Source organism: Bactrocera oleae, chromosome 5 (assembly GCF_042242935.1).
Source record: "Bactrocera oleae isolate idBacOlea1 chromosome 5, idBacOlea1, whole genome shotgun sequence".
Lineage (NCBI taxonomy): Eukaryota > Metazoa > Arthropoda > Insecta > Diptera > Tephritidae > Bactrocera > Bactrocera oleae.
Genome location: NC_091539.1, coordinates 49,808,605 through 49,835,738, shown reverse-complemented (window position 1 = coordinate 49,835,738; position 27,134 = coordinate 49,808,605). Strand labels below are relative to the sequence as shown.

The following is a 27,134-nucleotide window of genomic DNA, read 5'->3' as shown; positions in this document are numbered from 1 at the left end:
GCCTTTTACCTTTTATTTTTCGGTTTCATTTTTGTGCAACAAATCGCTGACAACAGCGAAAAGAAGAGTGACGAACAGTCGGCAGCGGCAAGGCGGTGACAGTTGGCGAAATAAACTAATTTATTAATATGATACATGGCGCACACACACATACATACATACACAGCCACATGTTACTAATGCAATTATATAAAAAGTTAATTTATGCAGTTGGGGATCTACATATATGTAACCATTTCAATATATATATGTGTGTATGTAAGGTGCTAAGGCAACGAAATTGTCTGGCTTTAATATAAATTTAATAAAAAAATTTAACCGAGACATTTTCCCACTTTTATTATTTTGTTTATGTTTCGAGTATAACTTTGCTTTACATTTTTCAAAAAACCAAAATAAATATAGAACACCAAAGCCAAAAATCGTAAGAAATGTTTGCTGCAGATACCTATTCTTGCATTTTTAAATTATTTAGTACTAAAATATTATATAGAACAAGAAAGCTGCACAGAAGCTTTAATACCCTTCACAGATATAATTATAATAGCATAAAAGGTATAAAGAGATCTTTTTAGTGATCTAAAAAATATGCTCAGATATTGTAGCCTTGCCTTGGACAATAATTCGTGACAAATTTCGTGAAGATAGCTTGTCAAATAAAAAAAGTTTTCCATACAAGAACTGGATTGCGATCGAGCAATATGTATGGCAGCTATATGCTATACTAGTCTGATCTAAACAATATGTTCGGATATTGTAGTTTTGTCTTGGAAAATAGTCTTTGCAAAATTTCGTGAAGATATTTTGTCTAATAAAGACGTTTTCCATACTTGATTTTTATCGAACAGTTTGTATGGATATCTGCCATGCTATAGTAATTCGATTTGAACAATTTATTCGCAGACTGTAGCATTATCTTGGACAATAATGTAAGCTAAATTTCCTGAAAATATCTTGGACGCAAGAAATCCTTTTCACGATATGATTGAGCGACTTCAGGCTCTTTAACTACCATATCCATCATGATCAGCACAAAATAGCTGACTGGTAATGCATCGGTTGTTCTAAGACTGTAGGTACATTTTTCTTCCGAAGCACACTCGTAATCATATAGTTATATAGTAGAGCAAAGCTCCATTTTCCCGTTTAGCAATAATCGATTACTGGATAATTGGGAAATTACTGACAAACACATTGTAAAATTTAGTTTAGGAAACAAGATAATCATATGATGTTATCCGAATTATAAATCAATTTTGTCACAGGACAAGCACATATACTTTAGAAAAGTAGCAGCTTACGGGATATAGAACATTATTATGTAATAATCACAAATCGCATTATATTCTTGAAAAACTGCAGTGCAATCTCTTCACAAAATTTCATTATTTATTAATTTCATAAAGACAGCCAGAGATGGGGTGACTGTTCTGGTTATTGCTTACCTGCTATTTTCACTTATACTTTTTTATTATATTTTATATTTTTACTTTAATTTTTGCCAATGCATCACTGGTTTGTATGTTTCAGCAAAAGTAAATGAAAAGTAAAAGTTGAAAAGAGCAAACAAAAGTGCGAATTCAACATTTGGAAAGGTGATGGCAAACAAAACTAAAACTTGGTGGAAAAACACAACAACAAAAAGTAATACTAAAAACAGGCAATAGTTACAATGGCAGGAAAATTTGGCCGCAGGCAAAAAGTTTAATTTATTTGTTGTGATTGTTGTTGCTATTGCCGCTGCAGTCGCTGTCGTCGGCGCTGCTGCAATCAAAGTCGCGTTGCGGTGCTGTAACAGTTCAGCTGTTGTCAGCTGCGCTTGTTTGGGTGTGTGTGTGTGTGTGTAATTGTGTTTGTAAAAGCGCTCATATAGGCGAAAATTACTGTCATTTGCTGGCTAATTTACATTTCTCTTTTTAGTTTTAGTTTTATTTTCATTTTTATTTTTGTTTTTGCTTATTTCGTTTTCATTTTATTTTATTACATTTATGTGTGCATATTGCGAAATTAGAAAGTGCATTGTGCAAACACTCAACCAAATGGCCGAAATCATGCGATTACATACATACACATCTATAAATATATGTACATACATACATATTTAGTATTTGAAATGACAGTCAACCGAGTGGAACCTTTGCCTACAAAGTCTGCATGCTTTCAGCGCATGTGCAGACATTGCAAATGTGGCCGAAATAAGTACGAAAATTTAATAATATTCGTATGTATGTATGCATTTATGTATGTGTGTTTTATTCGATAGTAAATTGGAAGGCAGTAATTTTTATCAGCGGCAATAATTGATAACAGTGCATTGTATCTAAAATAACCACACATATGTGAAGGCATGTCATTGCCTGTATGTATGTGTGTGTGTGTGTGCGAACGGAAGCAGAGCGTAAATTTTCGATTGTTATCAGCCAACCAAAGGTATAAGTAAAATAGAAAGGGTACACACAACAACAGCTGTTGGTGAATTTTTCATATGAAAATATTGTTTTGATGAATGCGAATGTTTATTTCGGCTACAAATTTTACGCCGAAGGCCTGATTATATGGCATTAGTGAAGATAATAAATTAATATGAGAAAAAACAAAACACTCGCCGCAAAAAAAAGCGCAAGGAAAATTATTAAAGTGATATTTGGTTTTCGAATTTGGAATAGGGTAATAAAGTGTGCGATGTAGGGAATTATAGTTAAATAATTAAATACATTAAGTAATAATTACAAAAATAAATGTGTTAACAATAAAAAAACGCCTTTAAACGAAAATTGTTAATTTTAAACCCCTTTTCTTTCCTTCCTAAGTGTGAAGGAAGAGTGAGAACAAAGGAATCAAAATTCTTTATTCAGAGCTTTATTGGACATGAATTTTATTATATCATAATGACATTTTCATACAAAATGGCGGCTGCTGAGCAAAGTTTCGGAATCAGATTTTTCAAAAGACCTCGATGGGCGACGGTGGGAATTCGTGCAATTCAAAAACATAAAAAAAAACCGGTATCTTAATCTACATAAGACTTGCTGAACATGAATTTCTTGTAAAATGGCGTACTTGTTAAAAAGGTTGTAAGCGGTATTCGAGTATAGACGCCCGAATTTCGAGCGCTTTTTGGCTATGGATATTTTTACTATTTTTGGTTTATTCATATTTCAAGAGCATACAAAATAACTTAAAAACATATTCATAAAATTATGCACGCTTGAAGCAGAGGTGTAAAAAAAAAGCAGGCGTCGTAGTCGTCACAATTTCTATCCTTGTGGACATTTCAAAAACTGTTTTTCAAAAATTTATTTTAACTTTTTTCGAATTTTTTTTTTTTTATTTAAATATTATAATTATATAAATTAAAAACTTTCTATACTTGTTACGATATAGAGATACGTAAAGAATAAGTCAGCTGGTTTCAAAAAAAAAAACGATTAAAGTTTTGCTATCCTCCCAAACGAGGGCATATTTTTGATTCTATGTATAAGACCGATGACACGATTTTTCGGTCTGACTTCTGCATGTTTAAATTTAAATTTCTCTTACACCAAAAATAAGGCAAAAAAAATGTTTTTAATTAAAGTTTGCCTTTGTAGAAATTGTTTTCGTATTTCTTTTATGTTCTTATGGGCAAATCAGACCCATTCGTATCAGACAAAAGCAAACTTTAAAAGCCAAAAACAAAAATTCCACTGGTTTTCAATGTGTTGAATCAGAATTTGAGCCTGAAAACAGATACTCAAAAATATATTTAATATATATAAATTTGTTGACCGGTGTAATCTATCGATATCGGTGTAATCTATGAATAGCCTCTTAATGCAAACCCAATCATTACTCATACGCCCTGTACACTAGGGAGGGGCGAAAACAATTTTTTTTTTTTGCTTAGCCTGAGGGTACAATTTGTAGATTATAAAAAAAGAAAATTTTTGGCATACAAAATTATTTTTTTTTTAACATCACTACTACGAAGTCCGACGATAGGGCTGAAGAATAGCTGATATAGCTTCTCGGAAAACTTCAACGCTTCAGTGGACAAAAGTTCAATAAATTACCATATTATCACATGGCGAGGGACATATAGCACTTCTGTGACTATTTCTACAAGTCAATATCGCTAAACATTGCTCAAACGAAGTGAGAAACTGTTTTAAGCAATATAATGTCAAAATAATCGACTTGAGAACATATTGAATTTTTAGTGCGATTTCAAAAATAAATTGAATAAATAAAAAGTACTTTAATAATATAATATATAAAAAATTAAATTTTCACTGCGAAGTTTAAGTTTACACAAAGCAAAACACGCCAATGTAAAATCTACCCACAGAAAGCACTATAAAAACTAAAGCAAATGAGTAATTTATATCTAATCAAGTTTGGAACTAGTATGTATGTATATAAAACCGGACACTTTCACACATGCATACATACGGACATATACGCCTAGGTTTAATGTGTAACGGACAAGTGTAGTGGCACTTTCGAGATTCGGGTTGGCAGTGCACAGTGGTGAAACGCTGCTGCGGTGGTGGCGCTGTCACTCACAGAGGCGTTCGCACACGCATATACGCACACAACATAATTGACATTCTCCTTGGCGGTGGTCTACGTGCTGTCAATCTCATGTGCATTTACGCACGCTGATTTAATTACTCACTTTTTTGCTACTAGCACATTTTCATTAAAACTCTACATTGACGCCCTAACGCTGCTGCTACCGCCGACACTACCCCAACCGCTTGCAACAGAGCCGATCACATCAGCATCACTTCTACGCGCTCAACTGCGCTGCACTCACTTTAGCGGCGAAATAAGCTCTGTTGGCCTTCCACCGGCACACAAACACACCTATATATGTGTGTATGTGTATGCGTGTGTAATTTAATGCACGTAATTGCACTTCAAAATGCATTGAAGTAGCGCGTAGTTGATAGGAAAATTAAAATTTGTTCCCAACTGTTTTGCTGCAACATATTAGTTGACGTTGTTGTTGTTGTTCTTTTTTTCGCTTTGCACCCTCGAGCAAGTGCATTAATGGGGTTGTGTCTGTCTGTCGCGCTACAAACTATTCATCTAATTATTTTGCGCCCGATCTAACACTGGATACACACACACAACCGTAACGCATTTGCATTTCTATTTTTTGCATTTGTGTGTATGTGTGTGTGCACTTGCGTATGCATATTTTCAAATGGCAAAACAAAAAATTAAAAGTTTTTAATTGCATTTCCGTTTGTGCTACTTTTTAATAACATTGCACATAATTAATTTAACCATTTTGATCTAATTTATATTTGCTGAGATATGCACATAGCATCCATGGTAGTTATGTATGTGAGAGTATGCTGGAGGCTTGCGGCTGTCGCAGACCGCATTTACTGCTTACTATGTTGTCGTGTTCGACCGATTGCACACGCCAATGTCACTCATTAGTCGCCAAGACATGCAGTTCGTGTTGTTGTTGTCATTTCACTTTGACATTTTAGACGTGCATAGCATGTACCTGGGCCACCGCCCACAGCATTGCCTTGCCTTTTAATTGGGTTACTGCGGTCACTTAGTACTTTAATTGCCATTGCACTTTTACTCTTTCTCAAGGACAACGGCAGTCCGTGTATGCTGGCGCACAAGCAACGGCCGTTAGCAGGCGATAGTGTCTTTATACTACTTACTGTATACTATAGTAAGTGCAGCATTAGCCTTAAAATTACTTAAAATGTGAAAGGTGACCGTGTCAGTGATTCAGGAAAATGACAGTAAAGGGTGCAGTACTGTGCCTAAGATGAATTTTATTTGGTGATATTATTATGGACATGTAGATGCTAGCACAAAATTACAAACATAATCCCAAGAACATATGTATATTTATAGTTTACGCCTACAAATTCGTTCCGGTTTCTTTACAGCGTAACTTGCTGTTATTCAATAAGAATAATAGCTGCTGTTAGATCATGTCAGAAACACACTCAGATTTTGGACTAAGTTGCACAAGCCAAGTGACGTTTTATATAATTTCAGATTTTTTATCCGTTCACGGATTAGATTAGGATATGTTACATTAGGTTAGAAGGCTAATCTCTCAACATGGTGGGAGATCACACTTAGACTATTATGTACAGTTCTTTGTGAAGCTAGATGAAAAACTCTTGTAGCTGAATATCAGCTATCGGCAAAAACGCCATAAACCTATCACAAATCTGCTTAAGTGCTTTATTTCTATTTCCGCTATTTCACTTGAATGTTTAAAAGTATGAGATCCAAGATGATTTTGCCCAGATCAAAGGCGGCAAATTCGAGGAGGAAGTGTTGAGATGATTATATTTCCTCTTTTTCTAAACAGCTGATGCAACTGTCATCCGGTAAAATGTTTAAACCACTTAGAACTCCTACAACCTGCGAAAGATGGACTTTGCTGAGAGCGAAGAGTTCACTAGACCTCTTACGATTTTCCCTGGTTCAGAAAAACCTTGCTACCGCACAGCTGCTAGTAGTTGATACCAGTGTTATACTCACTGAAATGTATGAAAAAGTAAAATTCGGAATTTCTAATAATGCCAGAATAAACTTTGGAAACCACTTTACGCCCCCCCATCTTTTTAATTGAAAATTGTTGTTAAAGAACTGGTTTCAAAAATATAAATTATGTGTCTAAAGTTTAAAGACTTGTTATGTCTACGCAATTTTATCTAGGAAAATGTATGATATCCATATAGGTTTGGAATATATGTAATTAAGTATAAGTGGCAAAAAAATTATGTTGAAAGCTTTTATTGAGATTTAACTTAAAAACAATATCATATAAGTGATTGGAATGCGATATACGAGGAATTGATAACTGATGTTGTGCTAGGTATAATTTTAGTCTTACCAATCCAATCTAATATACTATACGAGTAAACCAATCAATTATTATCAGTTTTATTTATTTTTTTTAATTTTTTTCTTATAAATTCAATAGGCTAAAGCTGAAGGCTTCTTAACTACTAGAAGACAGCATCTTTTGGCAAAGCACTATAACAAAGTGCTTGTATAAACAACCAGCTCTTGAAGCCATCGCAGTTGAGCGACCTCCAAAACGGTGGAAGACACACCTGATTTAATTGGGTGCATGCAACTACACCTATTTTTGTTTTTCTTTATTAATTTTTGAAAATTTAAACGAACACTATAGCATAATCGAACTGCCAAGAAGCACAAAAATACTAGTCGTGACCATGGTTTTTTTATGGCCATAACTTAAGCAACTAAATTTTAAGTGATCAATGAAATTAAGAGGCAAATAAATTTACAAGATTTACTTGTAGTCACAAAAATTCTATAATTATAGGCCAAGATCAAAAAGCATTGCTGCGCATTAAAGTAAACAGTTAAAAAGTGAAAAAAATTAAACAATAAAAAAAATAAAAAAAAAGAACATAACTGAAAAAAATAAAACGGAAACTTGTATTTATAACGACATAGAAAACAAGAAGTAACAATGGAGGCTTATTTTTTGGGAATGCACGACCAAGCAGCATGTACTTTACACGGGTTCGTATGTAGGTATGCTCAGTATGTATCTACATATGTAAGGAAAAAACTAATAAACCTTGAAATAAATTAAATTATACGAAAATTCAAGTGCTTGTCGACTGAACAAAACGCAGTAGTTTAGCACAGCAAACATGAAGGCACAAGTGCTTTACACAATTTTTGGAAACACCCAAGCAAGAGATCGGATATGATTTAAAGACTTAGACTTTAGAGGTGCAAAAACTATTATTTTTGTTGTTAACATATACCCTTAGTATTAAAAAATAATAAACTATAAATAGTTATAAGAAACATCACACAAAATAATTCGATACAGGCTTTCAATCCCGAATGACACAATTACAGATCGCTTCACCTTCAAGCAATAGTTAGTTATATGTACATATATGTTTTATTTAAAAAACAACTGATAAAACAATTAACATTTAAACTTTAATTCCTGCGTTAACTGATGCGTTCGGGATCCCGATCAAACAACATTTTCTGTTATTGCTGTTATCTGGATTAGAAGCAAGTTTTTGTGAATTTAGGTAGAAGTGTGCTTAGGCAACGCTCCAAATAATGTGCATTATAATTTAAAACACTGAAATTGATTTTCAGGTTCCCGAAACATAATCCCGATATTTGAGAACACAAAATAAGGTATTATAACTTGTCAGGCTTTTTTGAATAACATTAAAATCAAGAAATGTGTATTGATTATAGCTAAACTGTTTTCACGTATACCGAATCTGAATGAAATACCGACGCTTGCGTTATCACGAAACTACCAACAACCACAAAAAGGGGATACAAAAACTGGCTACAGATTTTCACACTCGAAATCTAGCGCTACTGTGTCAACCAAGACTACGGGATCCCGAAAATTATCGTACAACTTTTTACATTAGCCATTTCATGCGGAAAACAAGCACACTGCGGTGTATATACGTGTAAATAGACAATGTCATGCCATACCATAATGAAAGAATTTTTTATTTCCCTAAAATAATTCGGGATTCCGAATTTCGGGATTTAGATTTCGGGATCTAGTAAAATGTATTAGGAAACTTGATGTTAATTTCATTGAAATCGCTTTGTGGAATCCCGTAATCATAACCTCAATACTCCGAATCCCGAATAATTATATTCAGAATACGCCTAACTCAATGTGGAAAATAATGTTTTAAAACAGACTTTATAAAATTATATAAAAATATCAATAACGATTTCGAAACACATTTTCACCAAATATATATGTACAAGTATGCACATAATTACAATACATACATACATATTATACATACACATATTTATTTACATATTGAGTGTACAAAAATTGTAACTACACCACATTGTCTCAATTTGTAATTAAAATAAAATATTCAGACAACAACAGCAACAATCATTTGCATTGGGTAAAGAAAATTCTGGCGTAATAAAATATACATTTACAAGTATAGCGCAGATGTACATATGTATGTGTGTAACACCGGTTGCCGAAAATAAAATATTACAAATACTCGTACTCATATGCCATAATAATAAATCGCACGATAAAAGCACACATGCATGGGTTGTGTGTAATTTTGGCAAGCGTCAGCCTGGAATGTCGATACATTTCGGCATGGAAGTGGCCGCCGCGGACGTGTGGCTGACGCTGTCGCGGAATTTGGTACGTGTGAACGGCTCTATCAGTGGCACAAATACCTGTTGACTGTTGGCTGCTGAAATTTGCGTTTCAGCGATAACGCGCACGCACGCACACACACGGCCAAGGGGTGCACAAATAGACACAGTTGCCCACAAATAGACACAATGGCGCACAGACAAACAGACACTGGGTCGTGTCGCTGTTGCGGCAATCCGATGCGACAGTTTCGTTGGGTGGCCGGAGTCACTTTGGGCTGGAAGAAGTGATATGTACGAGTGGTTTGATTGCTTGGGCGATTTGCCGCTTGGTCAGTTTGACGTTTTGGCGATTACTTGTTATTAATTTTTTTTAATATTATTTTTTGGCGCTGGTAAATTGCGCATATGCCGTTGGTTACACTTACATAATTAATACTGAAATATATATATGTACAAGTATAGTTGTGATATGTGTGCAATTGTGTATTATAGCACGGCAGCCGAATTTTCGAGCGCGTACAATTTTATCAAACCTGTCAACAAATTTATATTTATGGCTTGTTAATTGCAAAAGGCCAAAGACACAAATATCGGCAAAAAGTCGAGCGTCAAAGCAGTTGGTAATCAAATAAATTTTTTTGAACTAAGATATAAAATGAACAGGTGCTAACAAAGGCGAAACCGATCAGAGTCAAAAGTAATAAACATAAGTTTGGTTTACATTATACCCACGGCTGCAAATTTTCTAATTAAAAAAATTGGGAATAAAAAGTTATTTTTTAAATTTTGAATTCCAATTTTGGTTGATTATACCAATATTGATGGAAAAATAACAGTTTTAGAAGTTTTATGTTATGAATATAGATTATTATAAAATGCTTTTAGGAAATAGCCTTGAGAGTTGACATTTCTTGTCGAAATAGTGACACAACTACGATATTCCATTATTTTCACGGATGGCATTAAATTGAACTTCACTTCTTTCAGTAAGGACACAAATATTGTTAAGTTAGCAAAATATAAGATGTAAACTCATCAAATTTGGATTTTTATTTATTTTTTATATTAAGTTCCCGAAAAACTCCGAAGAACTAAACTTGTTTTTTTGGCAAAAAGTTTTTATACATATATATATATACACATTTTCAAAAATATTCAATAGGTTGCACCAAAAATAAAAATAAAACCTTAAAAAACACTACATTTTGATATGTAAACAAATATCGAACTCCACATATTTGTAGAATAAATTCATCCAACCATCTAAATATTTAGAAAATTTTAAGCAGCCTGCTAAAGAGCAACTAAAATTATTCAATTTTTAACAATAAATTTTCGAAACCTAACGATTACTAACCACTCATTTATCGGCTTCCTCTATCAGCAGTTCAGCAGTTAATCGATGGTGATATTGTGGTACTTCGAATTAGATCGAAATGAAAGCTTTTCTATATTTATATGCCTACATTTCTGACCATCTGAATACCCAGATAAAAACTAATTATGTAGTGCAACTTGATTATTATTCCATTGTTCCATTATTTGGAACATGCGTTGGAAAGCTACTGTCCTTGTGCATCTGTGCAAAAACTGTTTTTGCTGGTAGTTGTTCTTGATTAGTTTAACATGAAGAAAATATCAGCCGAAAGTTTACGTATTTTGGTAGAAGTTTATGCTGAACATGCTCTAGCTGAGTGAATCTGTCAAAAGTGGATTGGGGGAATTAAAAGTGGTTATTTTGACTTGGAAGACGAAGGACCAACTGAGCGGCCAAAAAAAATTGAAGATGAGAAATTGGAAGCCTGCAAGCATTACGCGGAGCTCATAGAATCTTTGGGAATCACTCAAGCAGCAACGTTTCAAAACGTTTAAAATCAAACGATATTGGGTGCCAAGAGACGTTGTAAAACTCCTTTGATGACAGAAATCCTGCTTGTGATGAAAAATTAAGCCATTACTACAACCTTAAACGCAAGAAATCATCCCATATGTGAAGCCTGGCCAACCACCCAAATCAACCAAGGGTAATGCTCTATATTTTGTGCTTCTTGGGCTTCTAAAACCGGGTTAAATCATCAAATGAGAACGTTACCGACAACAACTCATCATATTGAAGCGAGCCATTGCCTAAATACGCTCGGAATTTGCGACTAAACACGAGGCAATAATTTTCCATGATGACAACGCCCGGCCTCATGTTGCAAGACCGGTTAAAAACTATTTCAAAAGCACCGACTGACCATTTGTTCTCATCGATGCAGAACAAACTCACTGGAATACAGTTTACATCAGAGCAGTTTATGAAAAATTGATGTGATTCATTTTTCGGCGCTAAGCCGGCGCAGATGGATGAAATTTTCAAATTTCCAGAAAGTTAGGAAAATATTATATGTTCACTATTGTACACGGTTTTCTCGTAGAAACGTTCAAATTAAAAAAAAAAAATAAAGTTATTCGGCAATGAAACTTGATAATACTAATATTTGCTAGACATTAATATTTACACTTTATAAAGAAATTATTTTCACATATTTTGGAGTAGTTTTTAAAGTGCTAATTTGTGTATGAGACCCACAAAGTCTACAAATAGCCAAAAAGCCACACACAAGCACACTTAGCTACCACCGACTCATACGATTCCACGCTTAAATCAAACACAACAAACACACATCACCGATAACATCAAAACAGCAAAAGTGTATGCATAATAAAAAGCAATGATTTACACGTAAATAAACTCACTCTCGCATAGAATTGCAATAAGAGACGCATGTAACGGCGATCAGTTGACGGCAGACATTAAGGACGCCGCGCAGTGGTGCGTTGCGTTATCACTGGCAATAGATCGGCGGCGAATGGCAACAGCGGCAAAAGTGAACTGTTGGCTTGTTGTTATCAACACCAGTAGTCGCGCGGCTTATTGTACACCAACAACTCAATGGTGACTGTGAGGCCGCCAAAGTTTTGCCGGTTTGGTGTTGCTAAAGTGGTTAAATGGCCACACCAAGCTAATTAAGATTGCTGCTGCTGATCGCCGGTGCTGATCTGCCGAGAGCGTGTATTTAATTCTTAGCACGTCGTTCGCTTTGGTAACTACAATATTTATTTAGCGACAAAGTTTCGTCTTGTGCTTTGGTGTTGTCTCTTGTGGCACTTTGTTGTTGCGTGTTGTTGATTTATAACACTTTTATTGAAATCAAATTGATTTCGCACACACATCAAACACTTTTTGGCTACAAAATTAGCATAAACTGACAGTTGTTTACGGATAGAGTGCGGATTTTTGACACTTATTGTGAGATTTATTTCAACTTTATTGGGTTTACTGTGAAATTTATATTTCTTTTGCCGTTATTTCACTGCACTATTGCTTTATTAACTTTTTTTCTCACCACATTAAATATATTTATTTTAGCACAGCCACTTTAACGGCCAACTCGACTTTGTACGAGCCGAGTGTTGCTCGCAAGCCTGACTAGACTAGACTGACGCGACGCGGCTCAGTGCGACTCGGCTCGGTGTTGCATGCTACAACGGTGTGCGCGATTGCGTGCGACAGGTAGGACCACGACGGCTAGCAAATGCATCAGTACACGTAATGCCACACACTGAAGTACTAAAAATACATTGCAAAAGCTCAAACGTGAGTTGGATTAAAGCTTGTCTGTGTCTACGCACGCTTCTCGGTCGTGCATAAGTGTGCACCTATGGCGTAGACCGAGACAGAGTTACGCCAGTGGGTCTATACTACACTTCATTTTATTATAATTATTATTTATGCGATTTTGTTTTGTTTTTGTCTTTTTTTGTTGCACAATGTCAGCGGTGCCGGTGCATAAACTTACGCGTGCCGTCTACGTACTAACCTAGAAGATAGTTCCAAAAGAGCTGCGACGTGGATGCGCGTGTTTAGTCGACAAGTTAATCAGTTGGGTTGGTCGCTTAGTCGACTTTCGGTTGGCACCTCGACGACAACACTAACTAAACTGAACTGAACGACTTTGTATTACTTTCGGTGCGAGTGAAGCAAAAATGTCACATAGAGCTTTACCGCCGCCGCTGCCGCCCTAATAACCAATTGTGCGCATAATCGCGCACCGAACAGCAGACAGACTGATAGTATGGTTATACACTGTTGTTACACATGCAAATGCATAGTGTGTAGCTTCCGAATGAGTGTCTATGTATATAAGTTTATGAAAATGCTGGTTTACTAGCCACCACCTACCCATCACATCAGTCACTATCGTCATAACCATCACTGTCACTCAGCTAGTTACAAGTGTACGGACAATAATAACAGCAACAACAAAAACAAAACAAGAAAAAACATAAACTTCGCTTGCACTGAAGCTATAATACCCTTTACAAATTGAAAAGTAAAGAGCTTGATTTTGATCGCTGTGTTTGTATGGCAGCTATATGCTATAGTAGTCCGATCTGAACAATTTTTTCACAGATTTGTACCGTTCCCTTGAACAATAATATATACCAAATTTTATGGTGGTATCTTGGCAAATAAAAAAGTATGGCAGCTATATCATATAGTAGTCTGATTTGAACAATTGATTAGGAGATTATACCGTTGCCTTGGACAATAATCAGTGCCAAATTGTGTGAAGATACCACGACAAATAAAAAAAAGTTTTTCATACAAGCACTTTATTTGGATCGGTCAGCTTGTATGGGACCTATGTACTCGTAAATGAGTGTTCCGACAAACAAGCAGCTTCTTGGAGAGAAAAAGACGTGCGGCAAATTTCAAAACGATAACTCAAAAACTTCTTAGACTAATTCGCGTATATACAAACAGACGCACATGGCTAAATCGACTGAGTTTGTCACGCTGATCATTTATATATTTATTTTATAATGTCTCCGACGTTTCTTTCTAGGTGTTACAAACCGCGTGGCAAACTTAATATACCCTGTTCAGGGTATAAAAAAAAAACTATTGAAGGCAAGAATCACCACATATGTACATATGTATGTATAACCCAACAATACCCCACAACAACAATGCGCCCAATACAGGTGTAGAGGGGCGGGCGGTAACTACTCTAAGGCGGTTTAGGGGTACTACTATTACCGTTGCCTTAGCATTTCATTGTTACCACAGAACTTTGCACACATACATACACATATATAGATCTGAATACTCGCCTACACCACAAGAATGCATATATAACGCACACAGCGCTCAATATAGCAACAAATTAATAAAAGTTTGTAGTAGTAATGGAAAAAACGTAACTAAGTAGTGTCTACTTGTACTCGGTAATAATACAATAATAATAATAACAACAATGCTATAAATGAGTATGGCACAAATAAATCAGTATCACGACGCGATTTTCAACACATACACACACACACACACGTTCGTACGTTGATAGGTAAATATATTTGCATATAAGAGCACAATAATGTTATTAGACGTAATTGTCAGCGTAAGTAAGTGGCTGCAATAACTGCGGTTGCGTTAAGTTGTTTTGTAGCACCAAAACACAGTGGGGCAATGGTGGCCGTGCATAATTTGTTGGAGGAGAGCAGTTAAAAATAGTGTGGAAAGAATCTTATTGGTTGGTTTAAATATTAAGATTTGTAACTCTCTTTAGAATTTTGTAAAAGGTACAGATTTTTATATAGTCGGTGTGTGATGTGCCCTAAGATAGCGAGCAGAGAAATGGCGTATCGATGACGACTAGCATTAGTGAGAAAAAGTTCGACTAATTATGCTAAAAAACTCTTTTATCTTATTTGAAGAGAACGAAATGTATAATTTAGTGGTGGAAAAATGTTCAAACATATTTTTAAAGTAGCACCTCGAAAAACATATCACATCTTTCTGGCATATTCTAGAATGCATGATCAGAGAGTGATTTTTTGCACGGAATTTGAAACGAAGTGTCATTCGCTCACTTTCAATTTAAAATATGTACTTAGTCCTGCCGCAAATTCTGTTACAAAGTTTACAGTGCAAACAGCGTCGTCGGTCAACTGGTCATCTTCTGACAACGCGCTTGAAAGAAATTATGCTAAACAGATGCAAGTGGTTTCTTCAGTGGCACGCGGTCAAAGGCCATGAAACTTTTTACAGATGAAAAGATGTTCACTGTTGAAAAAGCTTTCAATAAGCAAAAGAACAATATTTATGCAAAAACTTTCAAAGTCGCAAAAAAATGTGATTTCAAGAGCTCAACGTGGTCACCATCTAGCGGCTGTAATGGTTTGGTGGGGAGTCTCCTGTGTAGGCGTTAAAACCTCTTTGCTTCTGTAAAAAAGGAGTTGAAGCTGGGACAAAAGTGATGCAGCATAATGTTTTAGAAAACGTGGTAAAGCAGTTAAGCAATACTCTCTTCGATGGAGAGCATTGGATCTTCTAGCAAGATTCTCTTCCTGTACAAAAGGCAAAAACCACTCCGTATCAGTTTAAAGCAATATTCCTGGTTTCATATAGTCTGCAGATCATAGTCAGAGTTAAAGAATATAACCGGCCGAGTATCCCACAGAAATTTAGAGATTCGCAAAAAAGCTTTGCTTCGAGCAGCGTCGTCAATACCAATGGCAGCATTGCGTGCTGCTATTGATCTGTCGAAATGTTTGAGGTTTGCTCATTTAATATATATGTACATACATAACTTTAATTAAAACCTTTATTAAAAAATTTATTATAATTCCGCTTTTATAACGGCCTGAACTTGTAACAGAACTTATGGCAGAACATCTATTTCTCGGCGATTGCGACAAAGATAGGAGCATATATTTTACGCCAAAAAATAAAATTGAAGGTTCTTTGGTTTCAAGAAGATAACGCTTAATGTCTTTCACAGCTCTTAACATGTTCGATTTCTTGCATGCCAAGTGCGATAAGCATGTTCCTTCCAGTCTTGATGAAGAGGTTAATTAACAACTTCGGAACTTAGGTTTTACGCCATTAGACTTCGTGTTTGTGAAATACTATAAATACGGTAGGGGATCAAAGGAAATATTGGACTTTCTAGATGTTGCTTTATTATAAACCTAGACCAAAAAGTTAATCTAGTGATAAAAAGCCTATAGAAGATGGAACAAATGGTATTGCTGTTTAGAAACGGATCTGCCTTTTGTAAAGTTTAGCGATGTTTTTTCAAATATTTAGTATATAAGTATATGAGATAATCAACTATGTTCTTCCTACACTAGTTGTACTGGACCAGACATTATGACAATTGGAATTGGAAAGTTGTGCCAACAATTTTGTCAACAATGACCAAATCAAATTACTGGTAATCCCCACCTTATCTAATCCATAAACGTACGCATCAAAATTTTTTGTTTCTTTCAACTTTTTGTTTTACATTTCAAAGCAGAGCCTAACATGGTGAGATGGCTATTTGTAATAACATCAATGATTGATTACCTCCCTAAGGCCCCATTTAAGCGTATTATGCGTCATCTATTAAACCACAATTCTTTATCATTCACAACATAGCCGTTCTCACACTCGGCATCGCAATGAAATTAAATATTTTATGGCTTTTATTTATTGTACATACATATAATATAATTCATGCATACTCATACAATTTCAACATCGATCACAAAGCGATCTCACTTTACAACATTTTTGTAGTTATTTTTTCGTTTTTTAATTTATTTGCAAAGAGACGATTAACATATTACCATAAAAGGCAAAAAATGCACACACAACCACACACATTTGTTGTACAATAGGCATTGGCAGCGAAGATCAACCGCTGGCATTTACGCACACTCGTGAGCAAACAAACATTCACACACACACACACGCACACATACAAGGGAACTCATAAGTCAATTTTTGTGTATGCAAATACGAGATAAACACGAATTTGATATCAGCCCACACAAAACACATGTGATTTCGGCCCACTGTGCGATTTTGTCAAGTGTATGCTGCTGCTACATATCTTACGTGTGCGTTTGTTGCTGAGGCACATGCCACGTAAATACGAGGGTTGTGTGATAATAAATGTTTTTTTTTTGCATCACATGAAAAAGATACTGTCTTCAATTTATATTTGAATCGTTATGATTTATTGAAGACTGCGAGGATTGTGTCAAGACAACTTGTACCGAAGGTTTAGGTCTCCCAAAAATTTGTATGAAGTTATCGCTTACAAGTATAAGACTCTTGATACTAGTCATTCGTAAGATATGAGTTTTCCAACATAATTTTTGGCGAAAGTCCTGTGGAAAGAGATAGCAATTATAATAGTGTTGCCATACAATTTTCCATTAGAGAGTTCAAAAATTTCACACTCAAGACAATGGACCCTGTCAGAAACCAACAAAAATGATGGCAAACTCGCTTCGAATTGCTTTCGAGATCTGGCTCCCAGCGATCTTCTCATGCTTTCAGACTTTAAGGAAATGCTCACTACAAAGAGATTTAACGACAATAAAGAGGTAATCGCCAATACTGCGGATTATTTGAAGATCGCTTTAATCGCAGCATTGCCCTCGATAGGTTTATTATTTTTGACATAAAACAAATGTGTTTAACTTTAAAACAATATGAACTTAACAGTCCACCTATTACAACTTTAGTACCGATAATTGTTTTTAGTCGTTCAGTAGTCTTAAACGAAACATGAAACCCGCTTTTTATATCGATGACAAAAGAAAAATTAAATTATACGTATTAAACTGCAGAAAACAAGATCGTAAAGAATCTATATAGAGACTCCATGCAAAATCAATCAAAATAGTTGCCTTGAGAACTTAGATATTATTTGGAGCTGTAAGACATATAGCTTAGTTTAAGTTAGATGGCTGATCCCCTAATATAGCGTGATCATACTTAGACTGCTATATACAGTCCTTTGTGAAGCTGGAACTGCTCTAATTGTATATTAACTCTCGACAAAGTGCCTTGAGTATATTAAAAATCTACTTAGATGATTTATTTCTATGTCGTCTATTTCACCCGGATGCCTTAAAGTATGACATCAGAGGTAGCCTTGATCTGGCAAAGGCAGGGCTGTCGAGAAGGAAGTTTTAAAATTATTATAACTCATCTACTTCTAAGTTGCTAAAGCAACTGACATCCGGCAAAATTTTCAATCTTACAGCATGAATCGCGATCGGACAGTGTGCAATTAGTCTCCTAAACCAATTGAGAGGTCAACTATGGTAGATATATAACTATTGATATTTTACCAAAATAAACGCAAATTAAAAACTTGCAATAGCCGTGATCCAACTACAATATTGGTCAGTTAGAAGAGTAAGGAAATAGTTTAAAGACTTATAGAATTTGTCTACGAAGACATTTACATTGAAATAAATATTGTAAAAGTCGATTATTTAGAAGCAAAAAAGTCGATTATTATTCAGAAAGTATTTAAAAGTGTTTTTTAGCCGAGAAAATTACTGCCAGCGACTAATCAAGCTGCCCTCGTAGAAGAAGCAATCGAAAATCAACTACAAGTCTACAAGTGTAGTATATATGTATTGGTAGCTACTTATACATATGTATACATGTATGTAAATGGAGAAGTGAACACGCTTTACAACTTTAGTATCACCGCATCAATCATAGGCATTGCTAAATGACAAGGCAGACAAACAAACACACATACATTCACGCACAAAAAGTAGCAAAAGCAGCGCATCAAAGTTAGCGTAGATAGTTACTAGAATGGCAAAAAAGGAATTGATACATGAAGAGCTGAAGAAGTTATGGGTATAATAAAACCGCAGAAAATATTACTAAATTAATAAATAATGAATAAAATGTGGGAAATGAAAAATAATGTAAGCAGAAATTAAAAAAAAAACACAGCAACAACAAATATGCGAGGGTGAAACTTTTGCGGCCAGTGTAAGTACTCGAAAACAGTGGCAACTACAAGTGGGGCTTTTCAAAAATACACACAGAGCATTGAATTAAAAAAACAAAACCAAAAACAACAACAATGAATATAAATTCGCTTGCGAAACATAAAAGCGCTTGTTTATAGCCGCAATGAAATATGAATAGAAAGCACAGCAACAACAATAGCAATAACAACAACACTGTTAATAAAAAAATAGTGATAATCGCAATAAAAACGGCAGACAAAATATCAATTTAAGTGCCCAACTGAGGATAGATAGATGAATGTGTAAGTGTGAAGGCATAAATGGACGAAATGGTTAAGCAGAAATGAGTCAAGCGGGGGGCAGAGGAATGCAAGGAAGGGCGTAGAAGGATGATGATGGGCGACATATATAGATTTGAGTATGCGTGTGCGTGTGTACAAAAAAAGAGTCGTGGAAAAGAGCATATGTTCAGACAGACAAGATTATGCATAGCAATCGAAGGCAGCTACTGTGAAATACACTACAAATATCACAACAATAATGTTATTAACGCATAATAAAAACACAAAAACAAGAAAAAAGTGTTTGCACAACTAAATACCATTAGGAATAATCTCATAGTTATGATACAACCAAAGAGTGTACAACAACTGCGAACCACCCACAAAACCAGAACACATATCCCCCATGCGTACGGTGCTATGTATAAAGAATGGTCCATAAATTAACATATTAATTGGGTGAATTTTTGCGCTTAGTCATCGCCATGCGTGAAAGTTTCAAAATTCAACACAGAACAGAGTTCATGCGATAGCTCGAAAATTTTCGGCAAACAAAAAAAAAACACAAAACAAAAAAACTACCATGTAATGACATCAACAAATAATAATTTAATTATGGAAAGTACATAAGCGCTATTGTACTTTCCGAAGAGAAGAAAAGAAAAAACCCATAGCTTGTTGCCTGGAAGCGATCTAATCAATCCAATAAACGTTCATCTTTGAAGAAGAGAAGTATCAGCCCTGTTGTACTCGATCAACACCAAGTAAAATGAGGAAGCTGAGTTCGAACGAAATCATGCCACGCTGCCCCGACGAACAAATAAATTCACTATGCCAGAAAATGTTCGAAAAACCCCTCTATTGGATAGCATCCAAACTGCACGATTTAGCAATTTAGTAGGAGCTGTAATTATTTGAAAAAATTATACAACAAAATAACTTAAAAGTATTAGTTGAAGTACCGTTTCCTGCTACACACTCTCTAATAGAGAGAGTCACATAACAATGCCACAAACTACATAACATAGATAGCATCTGTGGTTGATAGCTATTTAGAAGGTTTGACACATCATAACGGTAAGTAGAAGTATCAAATATCGAAAACAGCTGAGGTAGCAGTACCAATTCCTGAAAAAAAAGTTGGCGTTCCTAAATTAAACCTTCTAAAATACTTCTTTCACTTAGAAAACAAATTTTAATTTCTTTCTTCACAATTTTACATTTTCATATTATGGACACTTCAACAGAAAAATGTTTGACCGATTTGTTCTCTTAGAATGAAATTTTCTAGGCCAGCATATATCAATCTATTTATTCAAATTTAAGGATCTTTAGTCTAATATAATCCATCCAAAAGGAATATTATTTTCCAGAATGGATGATGTTTTACGAATATTATTTTTTAGATATACGGCTGTCAAGCCAACTCCCAAAGCAAACACATGTGTTGGACATTTATGCTCAGTACACTTTAAAAAATTAACAAGCAAAAGCTTGAACCGTAACAATTTAAAAAAAAAGTAGAAATTTATTTCCAAAAACTTATTAAGCAGTTAGCTTACATCAACGCGAGGCACATGTATGGGTAAATTACGCAAATAGTCGTGTTTGAAGAAAATCTCAGAAATTGTCCAATATTTTCGATAAAAATTTATTCATAGTCACTGAAGTTCTTATACTTAGAATGTGTCTGCTTAAAAAGTTATGGTCCGATTTCAAACATTTTTATGTGAGACAAGGCTTACCGCGAAGGCACTATTTGTGCGAAAGGATTATCTAGGCTCCCTGGGGTCCAAAAAAAGAGAAACTATCAAATTATCAGTACAAATTTTGAATGACCGAATCATATAAAAAGTGGACCGGTTAAATTGGCATGTGATTTGACTCTGTTATACTACTTTTCAAAGCCGACTAGCTGATCTTTATAGGACACAACCGCGGTGGCTATATGTCTGAGATTCTACCCAAACACCATACATTTTGCGAACTTATATTGCAAAAATATTGGGAATTTTATTGAGCAGGTGAGCTTTCTAAGCAAATCTAAAATTTAAAGTTATAAAATGACCTGTCCAATTTTTTTCTGTGCACTCAGCGAAACTGTAACTGCACACAAAACACAAAAATTGGCGCAAAATAACCCGAGTTAACAACATCGGTGTTGGTGATCGTTAATGTGGTGTTATGTCGGATTCATGTATCAAATTAAAGAATTTCACATTTTTTTTTGTCTTTTCTTAACCAAAAAACAAAAAAAAACAAAAAACCAAATTATCTCATTAAATGAAAGTGGATTACGAGAAAAAATCACTAAGTGGATAAGCTTTCTCCGTGCATTTTCAAACGGTTTCGCAATATATAGAAGTAAGCAGCAGCTAAGAGTGGGCTGCACAAAACACAAATAAACATAAATTCATATAACATTTGTATGTAGGTATGTGCATACATATTTACACCATAAAAAGCGCTTTGCACATAAAAATTGCAAAATTGATGAATTCATAAATCACGATTTGATGAAGCAACACTGCTGCCCAAATGCTAAAGTGTGGAAAATAGCTTGAAGTACCCGAAGCATAGCAAACACCAGGCACAAGCCAACCCGACAGACTCCCAGACAGCGCGCATAAACCGCTTGCCTCTTTGGCCTATATACACACTTCGGTATAATAATCGTTTAGCGTGCAGCGCGACTAGAGGCGCCCCAAATGTGGGGAGGTGAAATTGGGAAATGTTGAGCATATGCCATACATGTGGTATGTGTAGTGTGTGCTTTGGCGCTTTGGTCACGCTGGTATTCCACCCGCGCTTAATTACAAAATTATGTGTGCGCGCGTGCGCACAATTGCGATGATAGCATCTAATGTATGTATGTATGTATGTGGAAAAATGTTCATATATAAGATATATGAATATTAATGTTTAAAGTATGTATGACGACGGTAAAGACACGTAAACAGGAACAATAAGCGGTGATAAAACGAAATTATGTATACACATGTGGATGGAGGTACATTATGGTGGTCCTTAAATTCCAGGGCATTTCTTCGCGATACGTGTGTCCTCCGTTTCGCGGAATAAAAATTTGGTACGTGATATAACCGATTATATCAGTACTTATTATGTATATTAGGGATGTCCTAAGAAAATCAAACCAAGTATTTTTTCAGTATAAAAACTGAGAGTTGATTTTTTTCGGGGAACATTTTTATACATAACAACTTCGACTATTTTATTACCGATTTTGATAATTAAATATATATAGTTAGTTTGTTTGCGAAATTATGTATACCTATGATGAAGTCTCAAAAATCGATACCGAGTAGGTTTTTCGGAATAAAAATTTTGTACGTGATATAATCGACTATGTCAGTACTAAATTTGTATATTAGCGTGGTCCAAAAAACCCCAAGTCGCGTGTTTTTTTTTTTTTGGGATAAAAACCGAGAGTAATTAATCTTCGATTAATTTAGTTGGGGGCAAAATTATATGTGATATCTTTTACTACAGTAATATCAGCGGTAAGTCTTAAGAAGCCTGATATAACAGTATACTTATAATATTTAAGGACTAGTCTTATGTAGTACACAGCCATAAACCGCACTGAATTATAAAAAAGCGAGGAAATTTACAGATAAATTGCTAATAACCATTATTTTTGAAGTAAAAATTACCAGAAATGTGGCAATATGCATATGTGTGTATGTACGTGTCATTTTTTTTTTATATTTCTGGTGTAATAAAAAAAATTACTAAGTGGATACGCAACAGTTGAAAACGGTAATTACAAAACGGCGATAATGTGCACAAATGTGTGTATGGATGTACGCCAAGTTTAATAACTGCGCATGCGCGCGGTGATTTGCCTTAAATAAACCGAAAATTAGATTACAAATTATATTAATCGTTATTTATAATGCATATGTGAATGCATGAATGTACATCAAATATAAAATTACATATTTAAAACATTTTATTTTTATAATTTTTTTTTAATATTGTTTTTCATAATAAAACTCACAGAATTACATTCCATTGACGCTATAAGAAATTGTATACAAAAAAGTACCAGAGCACTTGTTCTCGCCGCTAAAGAACTTTAATCATATAAGCATCAGTGCTGACGAACTGCTGACAGCTGAAGTCTGCGAACAATATGACGCCCACGGACCCACAACCGGACGATTTACACAATTCAATGACATTTAGACAATGATTTGCACTACTCAATTGCAAGAATGCAAAGTATGAGCACGCATTTATAAATAAATACACACACATATATACACATACATACGCAATACGTTCACTTACAAATGTGAAAAAAATCACAGATTTTTAAATCGAAATTATAAAAGCGTGTAAAACTTTGTGTGAAAAACTCAAAACTTTCATGTGTTGACATGAATGCAAATTTACGTGTGGGTGTGTATGTGTGCCTTTGCAGGTTTGTCACTTGTTCATTTGTAGTGTTGCTTTTGTGAAAAAGTTTATTTAAGTTATGACAATGACGACGGATATGTCAGCTACTTGTTTGAGCTTGAAGTATGCTCAAGGGCTAGAATTGTAATAAGTGTAAGTGAGTATGCACTTGTGTGTGTGTATGTGTGTACATGTGTCGATTTTAGTTGGCGTGTGAAAGTGTTTCCTGCAATCAATTCCCAGGCGACTGCTTACAATTACAAATGATATAAAATTAAACAAAAAAATTAATGTGTGAATAAGTAAGTGGAACTGATAAAGTGACAATATACATACGTATGTATATACATATGTATGTACAAACGTAAGTTGAAAACACGTGTATTTTTATCGTTGAAAGCTTTATTTATCAAAACTGTATCAAAACTTGATCAAAAAAGTTTATTAGAAAAACAATTTAAATTTTTTATATAGAGCGCCTAAATGTAGGCAACATTTTTTTTATTTGTCTAAACGAAAGCTGAGTTACATATTTAATAGTTCTAATATAAGCAAAGTTTATTTTGCTAGAAAAATTTATTTATTTTCTGTCAAAGCGCCTAAATGTATGCATAATTTTGTGAAAAAATGTATATTCGTCCAAACGAAGGCTGAGTTTTATACTTAAGAGTTCCAATAAAGGCAATGCTGAAGGCAAGGCTGTGTGTTATACTTCAGAATTCCAATGAAGGCAATGTTTTTTAGAGAGCAATGCATTACATTCTGTCAAAACGCCTAAATGTAGGCAAAATTTTGTTCAAAAAATTAACTTTTAAATATACTATAACAGATGGCTGACTATATGCTATCAAATCTATTAGATAAAAGTGACAAAGAATTTGAAGTTTCAACTGTGCCTTTTGACCTTTCAAAAGAGCGATCGGAGCTACTAACAGCTAGACTCAAAAAAAGAAATTTGTTAGCTCAAAGTACACAAATAACATTTGATAAAAAACGTGATATATTAAAATATATAAAGATATTATACATTTTTTTAGCGCAGAAAATTATATAGTCTATTGTTATCACATTATGGGTCTTCTAATGAAACTGGGGCTCTTAAGATGCAAAGCTGAAGAATGCAAATTTTTTATAAGTTTCTAACATAACTTTGCCTCGATTGTACAAGAAATTGAGACTTATGATAAAACTGGTGCATGTTTTGCATAGAAGCAAGAAAGTCTCCCGATTTAAGTAATTAAAAACTAAAAGCAAGTCTTTTTTGATGACCCTTGAAATCTCGAAAACAACACGTAACATTAAAAAGGTAAGTATCAAGTTTTTATCAGGGTACCAAATATACTTGAAATCAGTTTTTTCCTTTAATGGCACTAAAATCACTATATACTTGTGTTATTCTTTTGAAGGAAATAATAATGACCATTTGTTAAAACCAGATGATTTTAAGGTGATACAATCGCACAACTACAACTGGACACACGAGAAAGTAATTTCAAAGCTTCATCTTATTATTAATAAATTAAAATGTCATGAAAAGTTAACTATTTAAATTTTAAAAATGCTTTCGTAATAATAAGCATGTCATAACACATATAAATATATATTTTTTGACAGTATTGTAGTTGCAATGTGAAGGTTACTGTACTGCAAGTACATATGTATGTATGTTTGCTTGGGATAACTTGCTCAAGTTCTCATAATATTGCATTAACTTTATTCCACACATGCACCCACAGACATTCATACATACATACATACATATGTCTCTATGCAATATATAAAACATATGTACATATTTACATATGTACACATATGCAGAAAAGATATCTTCCGCCTGCGATTGCACAGAGAAGATGAACTCCAACAAGGGCAAGGTCATTGCGAACGTCATATGAGCAGTAACACTTGCATACAAATGTACATATGCATGTATTTTTTAATAAAAGCAGCAAATATTGCAGTAATGTTAAAAGGGAACGCCCATAATAAGCCGGGCTATAATTATATTTATGAATACGCAAGTTTATTTAATGAAAAAATTGCTCATGCTTCTGCTCTCTTGACGCTTATCACTGACATGCTTATCTCCCGAGAAACAAATAAGCGCATGCAATGCAATTAAAAGTAAGAAATACAAAAACAAGAAGAACTTTGACAGAACGTGTGTAATGCAGGAATATTTATATTAAGAAATATATTATATACAGACACTTTTTATTGCTAATAAATCAAATAAATTGCGAATTTAATTTCAAAAATGATGACGAGCACATAGATATACATGTATATATATAATATTTACTCATTCGCAATTTAAATCGACGCACGATTGCACGACGGAATCGCAAAAATAGCGCAATTAACACATCAAAATAATGCAGGCGCAAATAAAAATGAGCAATATTAATAAAAACAAAAACAACATAAAACAACTTAACTTCGACTACACTGAAACCATAATACCCTTCACAGGTGCATTTCCGATAGCATAAAAAGGTATAATATAATAATCGGTCAGTGTGTATTGCGGCTATATGCTATAGTAATCCGATCTAAACAAGATCTTCAGAGGTTATAGCGTACCCTAAGACAATAATCTATGTTAATTTTAGTGTAGATATTTTGTCAAATAAAATAGTTTTCCATACAAGACCTTGATTTTTATCAGTTAGTTTGTATGACAGCTATAAGCTATAATGGTCCAATCTGAACAATATATATTGTCAAATAAAAAAATTATCCATACAAGGACCTGATTTGGATCGATTAGTTTGTATGGCAACTATTATGGTATTCTGATATCGGTGGTTCCGACAAATAAGCGGCTTTTTGGGGAGTAAAGAAGGTGTGCAATATTTCAGAACGATATCTCCTTCTGGGTGCTACACAAACTTCGTGATAAACTTAACACACCCTGTTCGAGGTATAACAATAACATAGCAAAAAAGTTAAGTAATATATACAATAATGATAATTTTCGATATGCTAAAGAATGACAAACGCGCAGACATGGCAAATTAAATAAGCTCGATGAAATCATCTCAGACCCTCAACAGCGCATTTTTTCATCTCATTTCGGCGGCGTCGTGTTGGAATGAGGAACACAACCATCAACTATTTTACTACAAGCGATGATTGCAGGCTCCGATGCGGTAATTGTGGGTAAGCTGCTCATCTTATTGTCGTTGCTGTATTTGCTTATAAAAATGATTGTGATGCTGCCGCTCTTGCTGTGACTGTTGGTGGTGCGGAGAGCGCGTTTAATAATGACGTTAATGATGGAACTAAACGTGGCGTTTACTGGGCATAAATTGACGCTGAAGCTTGACTTTTGTTGTTATAATTTTTTAATCATACATACATACATATATGTATGGGTATGCATAGGATAATACCCTGCAGAAAAAATTGTTTTTACGTCACTTGAAATTAAATACTCTCGAAGGGATTTTGTTGCCT

The 27,134-nt window shown here is 34.6% G+C and overlaps 1 protein-coding gene across 3 annotated transcripts in view; it reads right to left on the bottom strand.

Moving 5' to 3' along the window:
- The window catches only part of RhoGAP19D (Rho GTPase activating protein at 19D), a 97,943-nt gene that overhangs the window by 19,994 nt on the left and 50,815 nt on the right, over positions 1 to 27,134 (bottom strand). The window contains exon 1 of one of the 3 annotated variants that reach the window (XM_070110089.1): positions 11,887 to 12,938. The exons of the other annotated variants lie outside the window; for them this stretch is intronic. Coding sequence (XP_069966190.1) covers positions 11,887 to 11,894 — 8 coding nt within the window. The 5' untranslated portion in view covers positions 11,895 to 12,938. Of the gene's footprint in view, positions 1 to 11,886; positions 12,939 to 27,134 lie in introns of those variants that run through there. 3 annotated transcript variants of the gene reach the window in all.